This window comes from Camelus ferus, chromosome 26 (assembly GCF_009834535.1).
Source record: "Camelus ferus isolate YT-003-E chromosome 26, BCGSAC_Cfer_1.0, whole genome shotgun sequence".
Classification (NCBI taxonomy): domain Eukaryota; kingdom Metazoa; phylum Chordata; class Mammalia; order Artiodactyla; family Camelidae; genus Camelus; species Camelus ferus.
Window position 1 is genome coordinate 2,238,746 of NC_045721.1, and position 17,264 is coordinate 2,256,009.

Consider the following 17,264-nt stretch of genomic DNA (forward strand, 5'->3'; position numbering starts at 1 on the left):
AGGGTGAGCTCTCTTTGGATGAATATAATATTATCCAGAGCTTCTATAGTTTTTCATACTTAATGTGTGGCATTCTATTAAAAAATTACCAGGCAGGCCAAGAACCAGTTAAAAAAAAAAACAAAAACCAAGAACCAATGGAAAGAAAATGCAATAGAAAAAGACCTACAGAAGAGGGAGGATATAGCTCAGGTAGAGTGCATGCCTAGTGTGTACAAGGTCCTGGGTTCAATTCCCAGCACTTCTGTTTAAACAAACAAACAAACAAACAAACAAACCTAATTGCCTCCCTCCATTAAAAAATTCGAAAAAAAAAAAAAAAAAACAAACAGACCTACAGAAGATCTAGCTAGTAATGATCAGAGATTTAAAATAGCTAGGATTGATGTTTAAGAAAGTATTGGTAAAAGTGGAGAAAAATTAAAAGATGGAAAATTTCTCTAAATAAATTTTAGTTTAAAAAAAAATCACATGAAAATTCTAGAACTTGAAAACACCATGACCAATAGGAAGAACTCAAGAAACAGAGTTAAGAGAAGATTTAGATAATGCTTAGAAAACAGACCCATGCGCAAAGAAAGGGGCAAAAAGGATGATAGGAAATACCGATGATTAACAATGAAAAATTCTGACATAGGTATAACTGAAATTCTAAAAGGAAAAGAAAGATAGGAAGAGATAATGACCAAGATTTTTCTAAAACAGAGGAAAGATATCAAGCTACCATAAAGGAGTGCATGAGTGGCACTCATCCTACCCTCAAGCCCAAGTGGATGAATATGAAGAAAACCATATCTAGACACATCACCAGAAAAGGGTTGAAAACTAAGACGAAAAAAAAAAAACCTAAAAGGAATCAGAGGAAAAAAAGATTTTACTTTTCAAAGGAATAATGGAAACCAGAGGATTCTTTTAAAGTGCTGAGAAAAACAAAACAAACAAACAAATCCTGCTAAACATTTTTTTTTTGGTATACTCAGCAAAAAAATGGTTAAAATGAAGTTTTTAGGCAAATAAAAATAGAGAGAATTTGTCACCAGCAGACCTGCTCTAAATAGAGAAATTATTCAGAGGGGGGAAATTCTAGTCATAAGCATATTAAGTGCACATTGTAACAAGCAGTAACATAAAGGGGAAATACGTAGGCAAATATATTGAATATTGACTGTATAATGATTCTAAAATTTTCTGTGGTTTAAAATGTATGCACAATTAAAATCCATGACAAAAATAAACACAAAAGGGAAAGGAGTGAGTGGAGGCATAATATTAGAGAACTTAAAGGTCTTAGTATTTTGTGGGAAGTGGTAAAAGTAATCATTTATGTTAGAGTGTAATAAGTCAATCAGACATGTTGTAATTTCTAAGAATTCTTTTTTTTTTAAATGAAGCATAGTTGATTTACAATATTGTGTTAGTTTCACGTGTACAGCAAAGTGATTCATAAATATATACATATATATTTTTCTTCAGATTATTTTTCACTATAGATTATTACAAGATATTGAATATAGTTCCCTTGATCTACAGTACATCCTTGTTGTTTCTAAGATTTCTTTAAAAAGTATAATAAGCTAATAGAGGTTAATGGCATACTTAAATATTTAATTCAAAAGAAGGCAAACAACAAGAGAATAAGGGATATAAAGTAAATAGGCAAAGAAAATAAATAGTAAGACAGCAGGTATAAATCTAAATACAGCAGTAATTATATTAAATGTAAATGGTCTAAAAACTTTTCCTCCTGAAACAAGGAGAGAGCAGCCTTCCAATTTTAGGCTTAGCTGCCTAAAATAAAATGTTGTTAACAGATACATCTGAAAAGGCAAGGATTCCTAGAGCAAACTGTGGATGGCGGAAGTAACTTTTAGCTGTCAGTCCAGCAGGGCTGAATTCTGAGTAAGCTTGAACCCAGAGAAGCTGTCCCTTCAGTACTGTAGATTTTGTTTTTTAACATGCAAAAGATGAAGACCTTAATCTGTCTTTGTTGCAAACCTTTTATTTTGAGAAGACCGCCTGCATGTGCCATTAAGTTATGCAAATGTAAAGCAAAGACTCGCTATGGAAGCTGCTTGAAAAGCTAAACTGTGCTTTGTTGTTAAAAATTCTTTTAAATTCTTGCTACTGTGTGCTTCAACTCCAGTTTGGTCTTTTCACAGCAAGACCTGTAGCTAGTTTTCTTATCCAAAAGCAAACACAGCTCATCTTTGTATTATTTTTCTCCTGAAGACCACACACTAGTTTCACATGAAGAACTCATTTTCTTTCTATTAATATGACTTGATCAGTCCTCTTTGGGAAATAAAAACCTTGCATTATTTCACCCCCTCTTCTCCTCCCCCAACCCCCATGTATTGCCATTACAAACACTTCTCATTTTACCTGCAAATGCGTGTAATTCATCTAGGATGGAAAATATCCTTTCTAATAGATTATTTTTCATCCCCAAATTTCTCTCCTAATTTGGGAACGGGGCTTGGCAGTAAGGTGATGAAGGGTGGTTCAGTAAATCTCACCACACCACCCTTAGGTTATCAGTTTTCAGAGCTAGGATACTGAGTTGAAAATATAAGTTTTCGTGTTACTATTGAATGGTCTAAACAGTCTATGTATAGAACAATACGGCTAAGGATCAGAGTGCAGAAAAGCTATAGACAGCAGGGCAAGTTGAGGTATAAATAAGGCAGAGCTTGATTTGGGGGGGTGGCGGGATGGGTTGGGAAATTCCACCTCTTACTTGGTGGCTGAAATAATGTTCATTCACCAGCAACATTTTTTGAAGTCTGTACCGCTTGTACACTATGTCCTGGAGATGCAAAGAGGCATCTTAACAGAGACTATACCTGGAAATACATTCGTAAAATGTATATAAGGGTCAACAAGTGTCACACGAGTAGGGCAAAGGGTCAAATTACAAAAGTTCAGAAAACGAACTAAACGTGGACGTCAAGGTAGTGGGTGGTCTTTACAAGGTAACGCGGACACAAAACGAGGTATTGGGGAGGACAGTCTAGCAGGGGTCATGTCACAAAGCAGCTGAAAAGGTCCAGTAGCAGGAAAACGCTTCCACACAAAATTATGAAGCATGTAGTATGTCTTTTCATCTGTCATTTACTGCTCTTACAATGAATGCAGGGAAATAAAAAGTATGACTCAATCTCTGCCTCAGGAGTTTAAACTAGATGAGAGACAAGACAAAGAAACACACTTGCAGCCAGCAGAGGACAGACAGGCCATGAAAAGTGCCAGTTCGCAGCTCCATTAACTGGGACGAGAGCAATTCCGCCCAAGGCGGGAGTAGGAGACGGGCGTTGGAATAAGACAGATGGAGGCTCCCAGCTCAGGGGTGTGCCACCAAACAGCTGGGTGACCTTGTGCGAGTCTCAGCACCCCGCCTCCGCCGGTTCCTACCAACATGGCTCTGGTAAGGTCCAACAAGTCCCTCGGTGTGGGGAGGATGCGCTCCCCGCGGGGAAAGAGCCTGACACGGGTGTCTAACTTTCCACCCTTTCCCCCTCCTCATCGCACTACTCTTCTGCCTACAGAGGGGGTGAAATGTGGGAGGTGAAGGTGCGAGCAGAACGGGGGTGCTGAGGGAGGCGGCCCCCCCTCGCCCTCGCTCCGGACCCCGGGTTCCGGGAGAATCTCCGTGGGAGAGGGGCGAGGGCACCGAGGTGCGGAGGGAGGCTCGAGGACTGCACACACGGCGCCGTCAGAGTTCAGATCCCGTCTGCCTACCGGATTTCCGCGCCACACGGAAGCCTCCTCACCCAGGCGCTGCCCTCAGTTGCCCCAGCTGTGTAATGGGGCTACGGCAGCTCCTTCGGCTCCGGGTTACCGCCCGGCCCCGCCGCGCGAGAAAGGCGAGCTGGCGCCCCCGGCTGCCGGCCTCCAGCCCACCAGGTCCTCCTCCCACTTTGGCTTTGGGCTTTTGTACCGGCCCCACGTGACCCGCCCGGCCGGCTCTTCCCTCCTGCCCCGCCCCGCCCTCCGGCCGTTCCCGGCTCTCGGCAGAGCTCTTCCCGCTCCTCGGCCGCCCCCCTCCCGCGCAGCCCCTTCCTCCCCCTCCCCCTCGCCTCCCTCCCGGGCTGTTCCCGCGCCCTCCCCCAGGCAGCCGTTCCTTCGCGACGCTTCCCCTCCCCCCGCGGCTGTTCCGCCGCCTCGCCTCCCCTCCCCCCGGCCGGAGCTCACTGTCTCCAAGATGGCGGCCGTGTCAGTTTGGGGCATCTCCGCGGTCCGGCCCGGGGCCCCGGGAACCCGGCGCTCTTCCCTCCCGGTAAGTAGCCGAGGGGCCACCCCCCGCCGCCCCCGGCCGTCGCGCCCGAGGCTGAGCCGCTCCGGGGCCCGCCCCGCCGCCCCGCGGGGCCGGTGGCCGCTGCAGGCCCCGCCGCGGCCTGCGCCGCCTCCCGCTGCTCTGCGCCAGGCCTCGGGCTGGGGCGCCGCGGCCGCCCCCTCGCGCCCGGCCGGCGCCCGGCTCCCCCGCCCCGCGGCCCGCGCGCCGCCGCCGCCGCCGCCCCCGCCGCCGCCGCCGCGGGCCGGGCCCAGCCGGGCAGCTGGGAGCGGGGAACCGGGGAGGGGGCGGCGGCGGCCCAGGCCGCGGAACCTCGGGCGGGCCGTGCCGGCGGCCGGCTCTCCCTCTGGGCGCGCCCACCGCCCGGGCCCCGGCGCCGGCCGCCCGCCGCCCGCCGCCCAGCCCCTCCGCCCGCGCTCCCGGCGCTCGCTCTCGGCCCGTGCGGCCGCGCGGCGCGGGGTGACAGGCGGGCCGTGTTGTGGTGCGGAGGGGCGCACGTGCGGCGGTGTGTCCGCCCGGCTGTCAGCCCGGGCGCCGGGGGCGGGCGGCGGGCGCCTGTCAGCGCGGCCCGGCAGGGCCCGGCCGCCTGCGCGCCCAGCCGCCGCCGCCGCCCGGGACCCGGCCCCGTGCCGCCGAGGCTCCGGGGGAGCTGGGAGTGCAGATGGACCGCTCTCAACTCTTTCACGTGATTTCATTGTTAACTTAGTCCTCGGGTTCCGTCCCCGGCGAAGGGGAACAGCCAGCTCCCGGTTGGCAAGCCGCGGGCTTGTGCCGTTTCAAGTTTTTAAAGTTTCTCGCTCTTTAAAAAGAGAGCGCGAAGAAGTGTTAGGGGGTGGGGAGTGGAGGCCGGGGAAGGACTGTCGGGAGCGAGCTGTGCTTTCTCTCCAGCCGCCGGCGTACTTTGGGAGAGTTAAAGTTCAAGTCTGCAGGCGCTTTACTTTCTGCAGACCTGGAGGCCGGTGCGGAGCCCGGCCCGGGAGACAACGAGAGCCTGTCATTCATTCTATCACCTGCGAGCTTAATCGATTAGGACAGGCCCAGCTTTTAAACGCAAACTGTGGCTTGTCATTTAGTTTAGCGTTAATGTGAACTTTTTTTTTGAGTAATCATGCTTTGATTTCTGGCCTCTCGAGACTCTCACCAAAATGAAGCATAGCCCTCTCAGGGGGCATCTTTTCAGTTAACTAATTTAAAAGTAAGTCTTGGCTCAGACTTGAGTGTTTACTTCAGCCTTTTCTTTCTCATCAGAGTTAGTAGTACTATCAGTTTCTTAATATCTGTTAGGTTTCCTTTTGATTTTCGTGTCACTCTTAAGAATAATTGCTGCGGGAGCCGTTTTTCCGGCATTGTTTATGTTGTAATGTACATGCTCCTCAGAATGAGAGAAGTTCTTAAAAAAACACTTCAGTCAAGTTAAATTTCGTTTTGGAAGCAAAGGAGTTGTGAGATGCAGAATTCCTTATTTTGGTGATTTTAAAAAGGGTTCTTTTCTGTCTGTCAGATTCTTTGTCGAAAGAGTATTGACTTTGATCCTGGAGAGGCATTGTCTGTCCATGTCTGTTTGTGTTTTATTCATTAATGTTCGTTTCAGGACAGCACTCCTGACTGAATCTTTATGAGATCGTCTCCTCTTTAGGCTACAAACAGGCAGGGCACTTTTTTTTTTTTCTGTACTGTACATTTGATGTAGTGTGTACATTTGAACCCAGTGATTCTGCACCCTTCTCATTTCTAGTTTCTCTATCTGTAGATTGGCTATGAACATTTTGACAGTTGTAGGACTCCCTCCAGTATATTGAATGTTATTAGGAGAAGCTATCAGCACGTGATTCTTAAAATTTCAATGAAACTGGATTATTTTAAATTTCTTTAAGCACTTTTCAAACTGTTTTCAGGGTTATTTTTGTTTGCATTTGGAATGTTTAAAGGAACATTGTACTTAAAATGTGAACTTGGTTTGTGTGCATTGTGTTTGTTGTTTCTTTTAATATAAGAAATAGTTTAAATTTTCTCCATGGTTTTCTGCCTCTCTTACTGATTCTTTCCATCCAGTCTGAATGTCTAGAACTTTGAAAGGTGAACGATTCACTCTTAACTTTCATTGCAGGATTCTTTCTACTAATCCAGGTACTTGTTGAAGTGCTGAATAGTTTCTTGGGGAAAGATGTCAAGGACCAGTTTCAGTTCATAGACTGGTGAGCAGAGATTGTGCAGTGCAGAATAGCCAGGCCCCTCGGTTAGCCTAAGGTTGTTCATAGTCCATCTCATCTTGTTTCCTCTTTGTATCTTAATTATTCATCTTTTTCCCTTTTTTTCGTTGTTCCAATGGTTTACATACATGGTTGTTTTGGAGTGTTGTTAGAAACACGTGCCAACTCCTACAAGTGCTCAATGGACACTTGCTGTTGAGTGCTTTAAAAACTAGGGTGTTTCAGTTAGAGTTTATTTACAAAATGGGCCTTGATAGAAAACTGACCTTGTTTTAATGTTTTAATTGTTTTTCAGGCATAAGATGCACATTTTTTCTGCTGGGAATGAGATGTTCTTGGGTTCTTACAACTTTATGAAGAGACTCATGTGTTGTGCTGTTGAGAAATTTGTTGGGAAGTTTGAAGACATTTCAGATAACAGGTTGTTTTGGTTTCTGAAGTAAAAGTGGGGAGGCACTCTATTTTGTGAAAGGAGGAAGGACTCAGGCCAGAAAACTTGTATGCTATGGTTAACTGGTTCCCAGCCTCCGGGAATGTTGTTTTCCAAGGTGTAAAACTTACTCAGCATCAGGATAAGGGATAACGACTCTATGGATATACAGAATCCTTCACCATGGTAAAACTCGCTAACCCGCTGTATACCGAGTGGATTTTGGAGGCCATCAAAAAAGTGAAGAAGCAGAAACAGCGTCCTTCGGAAGAAAGGATATGCAATGCAGTGTCTTCATCCCATGGCTTGGATCGTAAAACTGTTTTAGAACAATTGGAGTTGAGTGTCAAAGATGGAACGATTTTGAAAGTCTCAAATAAAGGACTCAATTCCTATAAAGATCCTGATAATCCTGGGCGAATAGCACTTCCTAAACCTCGAAACCATGGGAAATTGGATAATAAACAAAATGTAGACTGGAATAAACTGATCAAGCGGGCAGTCGAGGGCTTAGCAGAGTCCGGTGGCTCAACTTTGAAGAGCATTGAACGTTTTTTGAAAGGTCAGAAGGACGTGTCTGCATTATTTGGAGGCGGTGCCGCCTCTGGCTTTCACCAGCAGTTACGATTGGCTATTAAACGTGCCGTTGGCCACGGCAGACTCCTTAAAGATGGACCTCTTTATCGGCTCAACACTAAGGCGACCAATGTGGATGGGAAAGAGAGCTGTGAGTCTCTTTCCTCTTTACCTCCAGTGTCACTCCTTCCACATGAAAAGGATAAGGTAAGAATGGGGTATGCATCTGTGTTCACAGAGCTGATGATGTGGCCACATTTCTAGGAAGTTAAATAGAAGTTACATTTGGTGTTTGCGGACATTTGTGGAACGATCACCTCTTGTTTTTTATTTGTGAGTTCTAGGTGTGAGAACTCAGTAGTTGCTAATTGTTCTGATACTTTGAAATATTCAATGCCTAAGATTCAAGTGTAGAGTATTGATCTACCTAGAAGAACATTTTTAGATTAGAATTGAAAAGTGGCATACAACTTTAAAACTGTTACAGAGAAGCTCTTGTAATACTTAACTGCTGCAATTTATGAGCAGGAAAATGCTGGAAACTCTTAAGAACCTATCATCTTTCTTTTTTCCATTTTCTTGCAGATTATCAGACAGGAATGAGGCTGATTGTCCTGACCATAGTAGTGGCGAGGCAGATTTAGTGATTCTTATTTTTGCTGTTTGTATTCTAACTTTTTGTCATGTATAAATTTTTGCGTATGATGAAGTCCTGAATGTTACTATTGATGACAGGTGTAGCTGCATGGATCAGGAATACAATATCCTATATTAGTAAAGTTCTGGGGAGTTGGGAGTCTTGCTACACAAATGGTATACCGTAAGTGCTGTGTATTTTATGCTTTTAATTTGTGCAGTTGAAAGTATGTGTTCTTCACAGTAAATTTTGGCCTTAAATAGATAGTCAGGGATGAGGAGAGTTTTGTTTTGTTAGGAGCTCTTTTTCACATTGACCTAGTGTCTTAGCTGTGAATTTATTTTAAGTGCTCTGAATTGTAGTTTTGTGGAGAGTGGTAGTATTTTAAGTTGTTTCACACCTTAGGGTACACTAGTAACATCTTCATTTTGCTTAAGATCATAGAGGCTACTTCTAGGATGATAAGATTGTAAAGTTAACATTGAGTGTATTTAAAAATATTTGAGATTTGATCTAAATTCATTGCAGTTAATAACCCATCAGTAGATTTTTGTTTAAATAGCAACTGAAAATTAACAGTATTTTTTTTCTTTTTAGATGAAGTTTTTAGAGATCTATTTTACAGTTCAATTTTCCTTGTAAACTTTGAAATAGAAGTATTATATTACTGTTATTATCCTTAAAGTGATTTTGATGGAGTCATGAATTGATAGACAGTCCCATTCATAAATTGGTTCTGTATCATTTGAGCATTTGTTAAAGGTGTGTATTAAAAATTCAAGGTGGACAATGACCAAATTCTACTATCAGTGTTTATCTGTGAGAACTATTTTTTGATCACATATGACTGAAGTTAAATGAAATACGATTGATTCAAACAACTGTTATCAAATGATCTACAGATTCACGGCATGGAAACAGGAAATAATTTATAGTTTAGAATGAATTCAGTGTCATATCTGTGAATTGGGTATTATACATTCTTGTTAGAACACCTGGGTATTTGTGTTTATTATAATTTCCCTTACTTGAATAAGATACTTTAATTTTAAAAAATATTGGCCATACATAAAATGTCAGTTGTGCATATTTTTTAAAGGTAGTCAGTATATAGTACAATGTAGGACAAATCTGAGTTCTCTCACCCTAGGATACTACTTTTGAAAGGGACTTTGAGAACCATCTAATCCAACAATCCTTATTTTGCAGCTGAGCTGAGATCTTTGCATTAAGAAAAAAAAAGTTTAATCCAGTAGAGATCTGCTGATTTGCTTTGGTTGGAACTATATCTTTGGTTACATAACTTTAATATATGGTGTTCTTAACTGAAGTAACTAAATTTGGAGTGTGCATTTGGGAAAATTGAGTTTCATTGAGTAACTTCCATATATTTGTACTGGTCTGATTGGAAACCAGATTTCATGATATCTGCGAAATTAGAGTTAATAAGATCTGTTACATATTTTTGAATGGAGTCTTATTTTCAGTGGTGACTTTCCCCAAAGATATGAAAAGCTCAGATTCAAAATCATTACAGTGAACCCTAGGGCAAGGAATTATTCCTCCTTTGAACAGATTATAGTCTGTTCCTTTTATTGTATTTAACTACTTACTTCTTTTTTAAAACTATCCAATCAATTCTCGTATGGAATTGATTGATTTGTTGTTATGAACGTAGATAATCTCAAAAAAAAATTATCCTGAGTGTATTTGACAGTGGTGGAGACAGGAAAGTGCATGCCCCTAGTAGTTTCACTTTCAGACGTGCATTAATTCAGTAACTGGCTATTGAGCGCCTACTGTGGGCCAGGAGCTCTGCTCGGAGCTGAAAGAGCGTCATGGTCTGGAGAACGCACATACGTCTGTCTACTGGTCTGCTTAGCCGTGGGGTGAGAGAGGAAGTTCCTCTTTACTTTTTTTTTTTTAATATCAATTCTGATTTTTGATTTTGTGTGTGCGCGCGCGCACGTGTGTGTGATATTAAGGTTTGGAAGGAACTGTATGTTAGATTTTCAGCAACTGCATGATTCTTGTTTTGCTCTTTTTGGTGAGATAGCTGTGTAGAAATATTTTTAAGAGTTTTTGTGAAGACACTGATAAATAGGAGAATCTGAAGATAAATCTGTGATTTTAAAGTTTTATCCATGTTATAAGGGAAATTTCTGTGCTAGCTTTAGGCTGTGGTAGTTTATGATGAGTTTATTTAACTTAATGATAAATATTTTATACTCTGTGCCAGGCATCACTTTATAGCTGTACATGTATTAACTCATTTAATCCTCATACAGCTCAATGAGAGAGGTACTGTTATTTAACAGATGAAGAAACTGAGGCATAAAAGAGGTTCAGTAACTTGTTCAAGTCACAAAAGTATTAGGTGGCAGAGCTAGGCTTTGAACTTGATCAGTCTGGCTCAGGAGTTGGTAGCAGCTATACCTGCTGCCTCTCGGGGGTTGTTATGTATAATGCCTGTCACTGCGCTCAAGTACAGGATTGTAATGTCCTTGGTGTTAACTTCATAGCGCATTCTCTAATTGTAATAGGACACGCCCCCCCTTCCCCTTTCCTATTTGCATCCCTTTTTTCTCTTCCTATCATAGAATTCTAAAATTTGCTTTGAACCAGTGGTAAGAATGTATCAGAAACCAAAGATTATGAATAATCTAGTTTTGTATACCTGAGGTCTATAAATTTAAAAATTAGTTTGGTCTACATGATATTTTATTTTTTTCTTAAAAATATTTTCTTTGTTTATTAATTTTCATTTTGAGTGTCACTGAAGCCTTCTAATTTGTAGTTTGAAATTGGTTGCGTGGCGATATTTTATTTTTTTCTTAAAAATATTTTCTTTGTTTATTAATTTTCATTTTGAGTGTCACTGAAGCCTTCTAATTTGTAGTTTGAAATTGGTTGCGTGGCTGTAATAGCGTGCTTTCATCTGAGACAAAATATTGCTTTCCCTTGAATTGTGGGATATAGGTGAGGGTGATAGCGTGTAACTGGTGTAAATAAAAACTTCCTCCTTGCAAATTTCTTTCTTTTTGAAATATAGACTTTACTGTAAGGTAATTTGTTCATTTACTTCATTTATTCATTATTCATTAATTAAGCATTTAGATACCTACCATGAACAGTGCATTAGGATTTAGGTCCTGTTGGAGATTAAGGCTGACAGCATAGAAATGTGAAACTTTTTTGCAATTCTTTTTTTAGTTTATGAAATACAATTTTTATTCTTTTTACATTCATTACGTTTCCATAACAATGAGATATTGTGGATCTCTGAGAAAGAATGGGATGTTTCTTGGGTGGGGCTAATTATTATTTGAGATTGTAATGGCCCAGGTCAAAGAATTACTTTAGACCTGAGTCTTGGAAGGATCTGTTTCCCTTTCAGGAATAATTTTCACCTTCATTTCAAATTTCTGGGTTCATTTTACACACTCATAGAATAATTTACTGGCACATCTGTAGTTTATGTTCCGTATTACTAGTCCAGAAAACTATTATGGTAATCAGTCAAATCAGGAGAGTATTGTTGGTCTGTGGAGTATTGTTGAACAGAATTATATTTTGCTGAAGCATTCTAATTGGAAAGGGAAGAGAAGGTATTTTCAGCCTAGTGTTATTGTTTAGGTTATTACTCAGGTGACTTGGAGCAGAAAGAACAAATGATAAATCACTAGCCTTCTAATACAAGTTACATCTCAATTCAGTTAACTCTTAGTAGAGTCCAAATTATTTTGTGTTACTGGAATTTGGTATTTTAAATTCATAGAATAAATGGGGCTTTGACAGCAACTTTCGTTTTTGATATAGAAATGCTGATGAGAATGGAAATACGTTTTCAAGTTACTGAGAGTTAAGAATGATAGTTTTGATTTAGCTATTTGAAAATGGCCTTTATAGTAAAATTGTTTCACATTTTATATGTTAGAATGGTGGTATGATAAAGTTGTTTATAAACGTAAGCTTAGTAATGTCATTTTCATATGTTGTTGCTATGATACTTTATAGTAATTGTGCTATTAAATTCAGGGGTGTGTTGACTGCTTGACAGAACAATTGTTTACTTACAAACACACATGCACCCACACGCACCAAAAATCCTGAAAGCAAAAGATGCTTCATAAAAGTTGAGAATAGATAAATTAGTAGTAAAAACTGGAAAAAGTTCTCAATTTAAAGTATATTTTAAGAGTCCTTATGAGAGCATACAAGCAAGTGTATTTTATAGTATAGTTATTAGGAAACTTTTGAAGTTGCAAGTTTTAATTCTTACATTGTAGGGGAGGGAATGGAGGATATCAGCTGCATCAGTCTCTAAGTAAAGAAGGATTATTTCAGAGAAAGTTTTCCTAACCATAAGAAGTTGACTTTCTTTTTCAAGTAATGGCAAGAACACAATGACATGAATAACGTAGATTTTTGTAATGTTACTGAGTTTGCAACTGATTGAGCTCAGTAATTATATTTTCTTATGTTATAATTAATTACATTGATTATGATCACAATTGATTTTACATTTCTTACATCATTGTTTGAACCATTTTTTGATGACTGTTAAATGTTCTGGATCCTGAAGAGAAGCTGGCTGGAAATAAAACTTGTTACTAACAACTCATTGAGGTGAATTAAGAATAAATGTGGTTAGTATAAATTGACATTGTCTAGCAGATCTGTTCTTATTAAAAAAAACACACAGAAATTTAAAAATAACTCAGGCAAGGATATATTTCTAATGCAGTATTTGTTTAAATACAGTTGACCGTACAGATACGTTTTTGGTCTTCTAGTTGGCCTATGAGCTCTGTGTGTTTTGGTAATTTTCAGCCCATGACCCACCCGGGAAGAAAACTTGAGCTACTGAAGCAGCCTTTGATTTAGCCATTGCTAATCAAAGCTTGTATACCCAGCCAGTGCGCACGACCTGAACATTCTTCTTACACTTACAGTTGCTAGCACTTTGCTCTTTCTTGGGCCAGCTTCTAATAAAGTGAGGAAATAAAGTGAGGGAATTAATGAATGAAGTCATCAGATACTACAAATTGCTTCGGGAAAAGAGCCCTAGATGATCTAGCCATCTTGACCTCTTTCTTTGCCCTGTATCAGGAGACCAAGGGAATGAAAACAGTTGCTTATAGAAACCTATTAATAGCTAACATTTGTTAAGGCCTGACCGTGTGTTGGGCACTGTTGTGAGCGCTTTAACATGTACTTTCTTATTGAAGTCTCAAAAGAACTTTACATGGTTAAGTTTTATAGGCATAATATATTTATATAATAGCTATTTAATAATATAAGTTTTCATTATGGCTTCTCATAAAACACCAAATGGAAAATAAGTGTATGCAAAATACATTATCTTTCTTCTTATTCTGCTGCCTGTTTTTTATTCAACTCATCCTGACACATGGGCCATCCTGTTTTACATTACACTTACTGATAATACTATGAAAGCAAATAGATAACAGGAACTGTTTGATGAATCTGGGGAAAAAATGTATCATTCCAGGCCTCTTGAGGTCGTAAGACTCTCCTTCATGCTTTTTCCCTTTCTGTTTAGAATACTGCAGAAGTATATTTACACTGACATGGTTCTTAGCTACGTGAGAGGACTGAATCTGGGTGCCAAGTTTGCTGGTTAAAACAGAACTGAAAATATTTTTTCCTAGTGAACTGCGAAAGGTCTTTTAAAGGGATGATAAATACTTTTTACGCTCTGATCTAAAAAATTTAAAAAACCGAATAGATGTTACATATTGGAATTAATTAAGGGCCTCATTCTGGTAAAGTTGTTTACCAGTTGTCTACTCAGGGGTGGAGTCAGTTCACAAAGGATCTGCAGCAGATGAATTAAACGAACAGCGACTTCACCCTTCTGCTTTTCCCAGCTGGAGTAGGATTAGGACTCATTCAGCTGCAGCTGGTTCCCAGGAAAACCTAGGCTGTTTCTTCTGGTTTTTTCCTTTGACAGGAAAGTCATAGTTTCCAACAGATGGCTTTCATCAGCACTGTACATAACTCTGTAAATTCAAGTCCAGAGAATTACTTTCAGCTTCATTAGGGAACAGGTGAAGAAGAGACAGTTCGTAGTATGGCACTATTTGGTTTGGGTTGAAATTAAGCATGGAGATTATAGGAGTGTAGCACTTAGATTTGCAGAATGCCATTCTGGGTCAAAGTAGTTTTTAACTGCTAGGAATTAAAGAAAAAGACCTGCTTAAAAAAAAATAAGTCTGGTTTCAGTGTTGATTAATGTCTATTTTATAGTTGGATTATATTATGCTTACAAATTATAGATAAATTTTTAGGAAAAAAGAATAGAATTGTTTGCATTTTGTAGAATTTTGAGCCAGTAGCAATCTTGGATAATAGTGATTCTAATCTTATTTCACAAATAGAGAAACAGAGGGCCAGAGAGATTTAAGTGTCTTGTTCAGTGCCACATAGCAAGCTGATCACATCTGGGAGAAGTGGTTGGGCCCTTCTTGGTTCTGTGTTTTTTTTCATTAGGCTGTAGTACTGCTTTATAGCATTAGAGAGCAAGTATTATTAGTGTATAAAATAATGTTAGAAGTCGTTTCCTTAATGGAAACCATAGAATAAACCCTGGTGTAGAGAATTTTGGTGGTTTTTGTAAACCACAAGTATGTAAATCTGCTTGTTTCGGTGTTTGAAGATAGCTAGCTGTATATACATCCTAGAAAGTCGAGACTTTTTTTTTTTCTTGGAAAAGACTGCTTTCTTATGGCCTAAATTAGAAAGTCTTCCTACGTTTTAAATAAATATTAGAAGAATGTGTTAAACTACCTTAATGCCAGAAGGAAAAATACTTCTTGAGTTTTGGGGGGAAAAAGTCTACTTACAGTTAAGTTTGATTTTCAGAAAGTCTCCAACACAGATGGTGTCTAAGTGACTTAGGTAGTTGGTTCAAACTTAAAATGTTTAAGACTGAGATAGAAGGGTATAAGCTTTTCTATTAATTAATGAAGTAATTCTCCTTAAAGGCATTAAATATGGGTGGCCTAGGAGTATACAGTTTCCACTCATTTTTATGTATATGTAATATCTTGGTTCTGGGTGATTTTGTAATGCCAGTAAACAAACCTTACAGGGAAGGCAGCAGTAGGTCATGTTTTTTTGTTTTTGTTTTTTTCTTCTTTAGTAGTGGGACTCCCCCCACCCCCCACTTTTTTTTTTTTTGGTCTTTATGATTAATAGTTCGTCTTTGCATTGCTTTTACTTTGTCATAAAAGTTAGCAAATACATTAGAAAGTGGCAAATAAAGGTTAAGATTGGGGGCAGTTACTTATAAAATAATTGGATAGAATAGTATGGCACTATTTGCTTTAGGGTTGAAATTAAGCATAGAGATTACAGGAGTCCAGCACTTAGATTTGCAGTAGGTGGTTTAAAAATTATTGGTAAAATTTGTTAAGGAGAAAATGACTGCTGTAGAAAGACAATCTGGCAGCTAAAAACTTAAAATTTTTGTATGTGTGAAAGAAGACAGCTGATTCCTTTACCTTTTGTGCGGAAGACATGGGTTCCAGGTAGGTGGGGTCCTTACCATGCTTGTACTGTGGGCTGCTGTTTCCTCCAGGGGATTGTGAGCTGTAGTTGCCCTAAGAGCTGTTGTTCAGTGTCGGTTTTCAGTCCTTTTGGCTTAGTGGAGTGCAGGTTTTTCTTTTTTCTTAGTCATTGGCTGCAGCGAAGCATTTAACTCCTGAGTTTTCAAGAACCTGTAAGAGAACTCTTGGAAACATTATTACATTTCTCGGTGTGTCTTGAGTGGGATGCTGTGCTTTCATAGTCTCCCAGCTTTTCTCTCCAGGACATCTTCAGATGGCTGATAGAGTTTAGATCCTCTTTCACCATTTTCCTGCTTTAGTTATTTCATGTATTCTTATGCCAGTCAGTTTTCCTTTAATTCTGTAACATAAATCTAAAGTCCTGTTCTTTCTAAAGCAGTGGTTCTTGACAGTAAATCCACTTTAGAATTGCCAAACCAGCTGAATTAGACTCTAGCAGTGGGGCCCAGATTTCAGTTCGTTTGTTTTTTTAAAGTCTCCACGTGCATCTGATATATGGCCTGGGTTGAGAACGGGCTCAGAACCAGCATGGCCTGTCAGGGGAGCTGGCTGAGAGAGTCAGGGGACAGTTATCTAGTAATTAGAATTCAGACCAGTACCCGAAGCAACACCCTTCACACTTACTCTCGTGAACACACTTTGAACCCAGGACAGTGTACTTCTGGAAACCTTCATTTTGTTCTGTCCCACTCCCTAATTTTCCACCATTCTCCTCACTCCTGCTGCACCTGCTCTTTTATCTCATCAAGGCCTCGTATGGTGTGTGGTTAGAAGACGTTTCCCTATGTGATTCTGATGGGTGGCCCCTTCCCACCATGAATGCTTTTCTCCTAATTGCTTGACTGAAGGTTTATCACTTCAGTTACTCGCTTTTCTCTTGCATCTAATTGGCAGACCCCAACCTTGACATTAAGCCAACCATTCTCTCCCTGATCCTCTAAGGGTCTGTATTATCATTTTGAAGAAAATTGCACAAACCATGTGGTGGTGTGCCACTTACAAATTTGTGGCTTCTAATCTCAGCTCTGCCCTCTGCTTAGGGATGTATGTCTGTGTCTGCAGTCTGTTTTTTCTGCAGCAGCCCTTTTGCTTTTCTCATTTTCAGCCGACACTCCCATATCCTACTTCATAGAATAGACTCCATCCAGCCATATGAGCTCATCCAACTTTACCCTCCCGTACTAACTCAGACACATCTGTACTTATTTACCTCCCTTTGCTGCCCTTTAGAGGACATGAAAGAAGTCACCTGTCTAGAGGTAGCATCTCCGTTCATGTGTAGGATCCTTTTCTCTCCTGTCTTAGGGGCCTTCTTCCACCAGTGGTGTTCTAGTCTTTTCACTCTTTGCCTCTTAGCAGGGGGAAGTCTCTCCCATCACACTAGAATAAAAACAAACAAAAAACACTGCTCCAGATCCTTCTCTCCATCTACACACCCTGTCTTTTCCCCTTCATTTTGGAACTCCTTGAAAAAAAGTCTGTATTTCTGCCCTATCTGTTGCAACCTGGCCTTTGGCCCTGGAAC

At 40.6% G+C, this 17,264-nt stretch overlaps 1 protein-coding gene and 1 long non-coding RNA gene across 2 annotated transcripts in view; one reads left to right on the forward strand and one right to left on the reverse strand.

The window, feature by feature from the left end:
* The window catches only part of LOC116660056, a 28,390-nt gene extending 24,319 nt beyond the window's left edge, over window positions 1-4,071 (reverse strand). Inside the window, exon 1 of the long non-coding RNA XR_004315410.1 lies at window positions 3,739-4,071. This is a non-coding gene — a long non-coding RNA (uncharacterized LOC116660056). The remainder of the gene's footprint in view (window positions 1-3,738) is intronic.
* A 60-nt stretch (window positions 4,072-4,131) lies between these two features.
* The window catches only part of KAT6A (lysine acetyltransferase 6A), a 97,205-nt gene continuing 84,072 nt past the window's right edge, over window positions 4,132-17,264 (forward strand). The window contains 2 exon segments of the mRNA XM_032468649.1: window positions 4,132-4,276; window positions 6,797-7,714. Coding sequence (XP_032324540.1) covers window positions 7,115-7,714 — 600 coding nt within the window. The 5' untranslated portion in view covers window positions 4,132-4,276; window positions 6,797-7,114.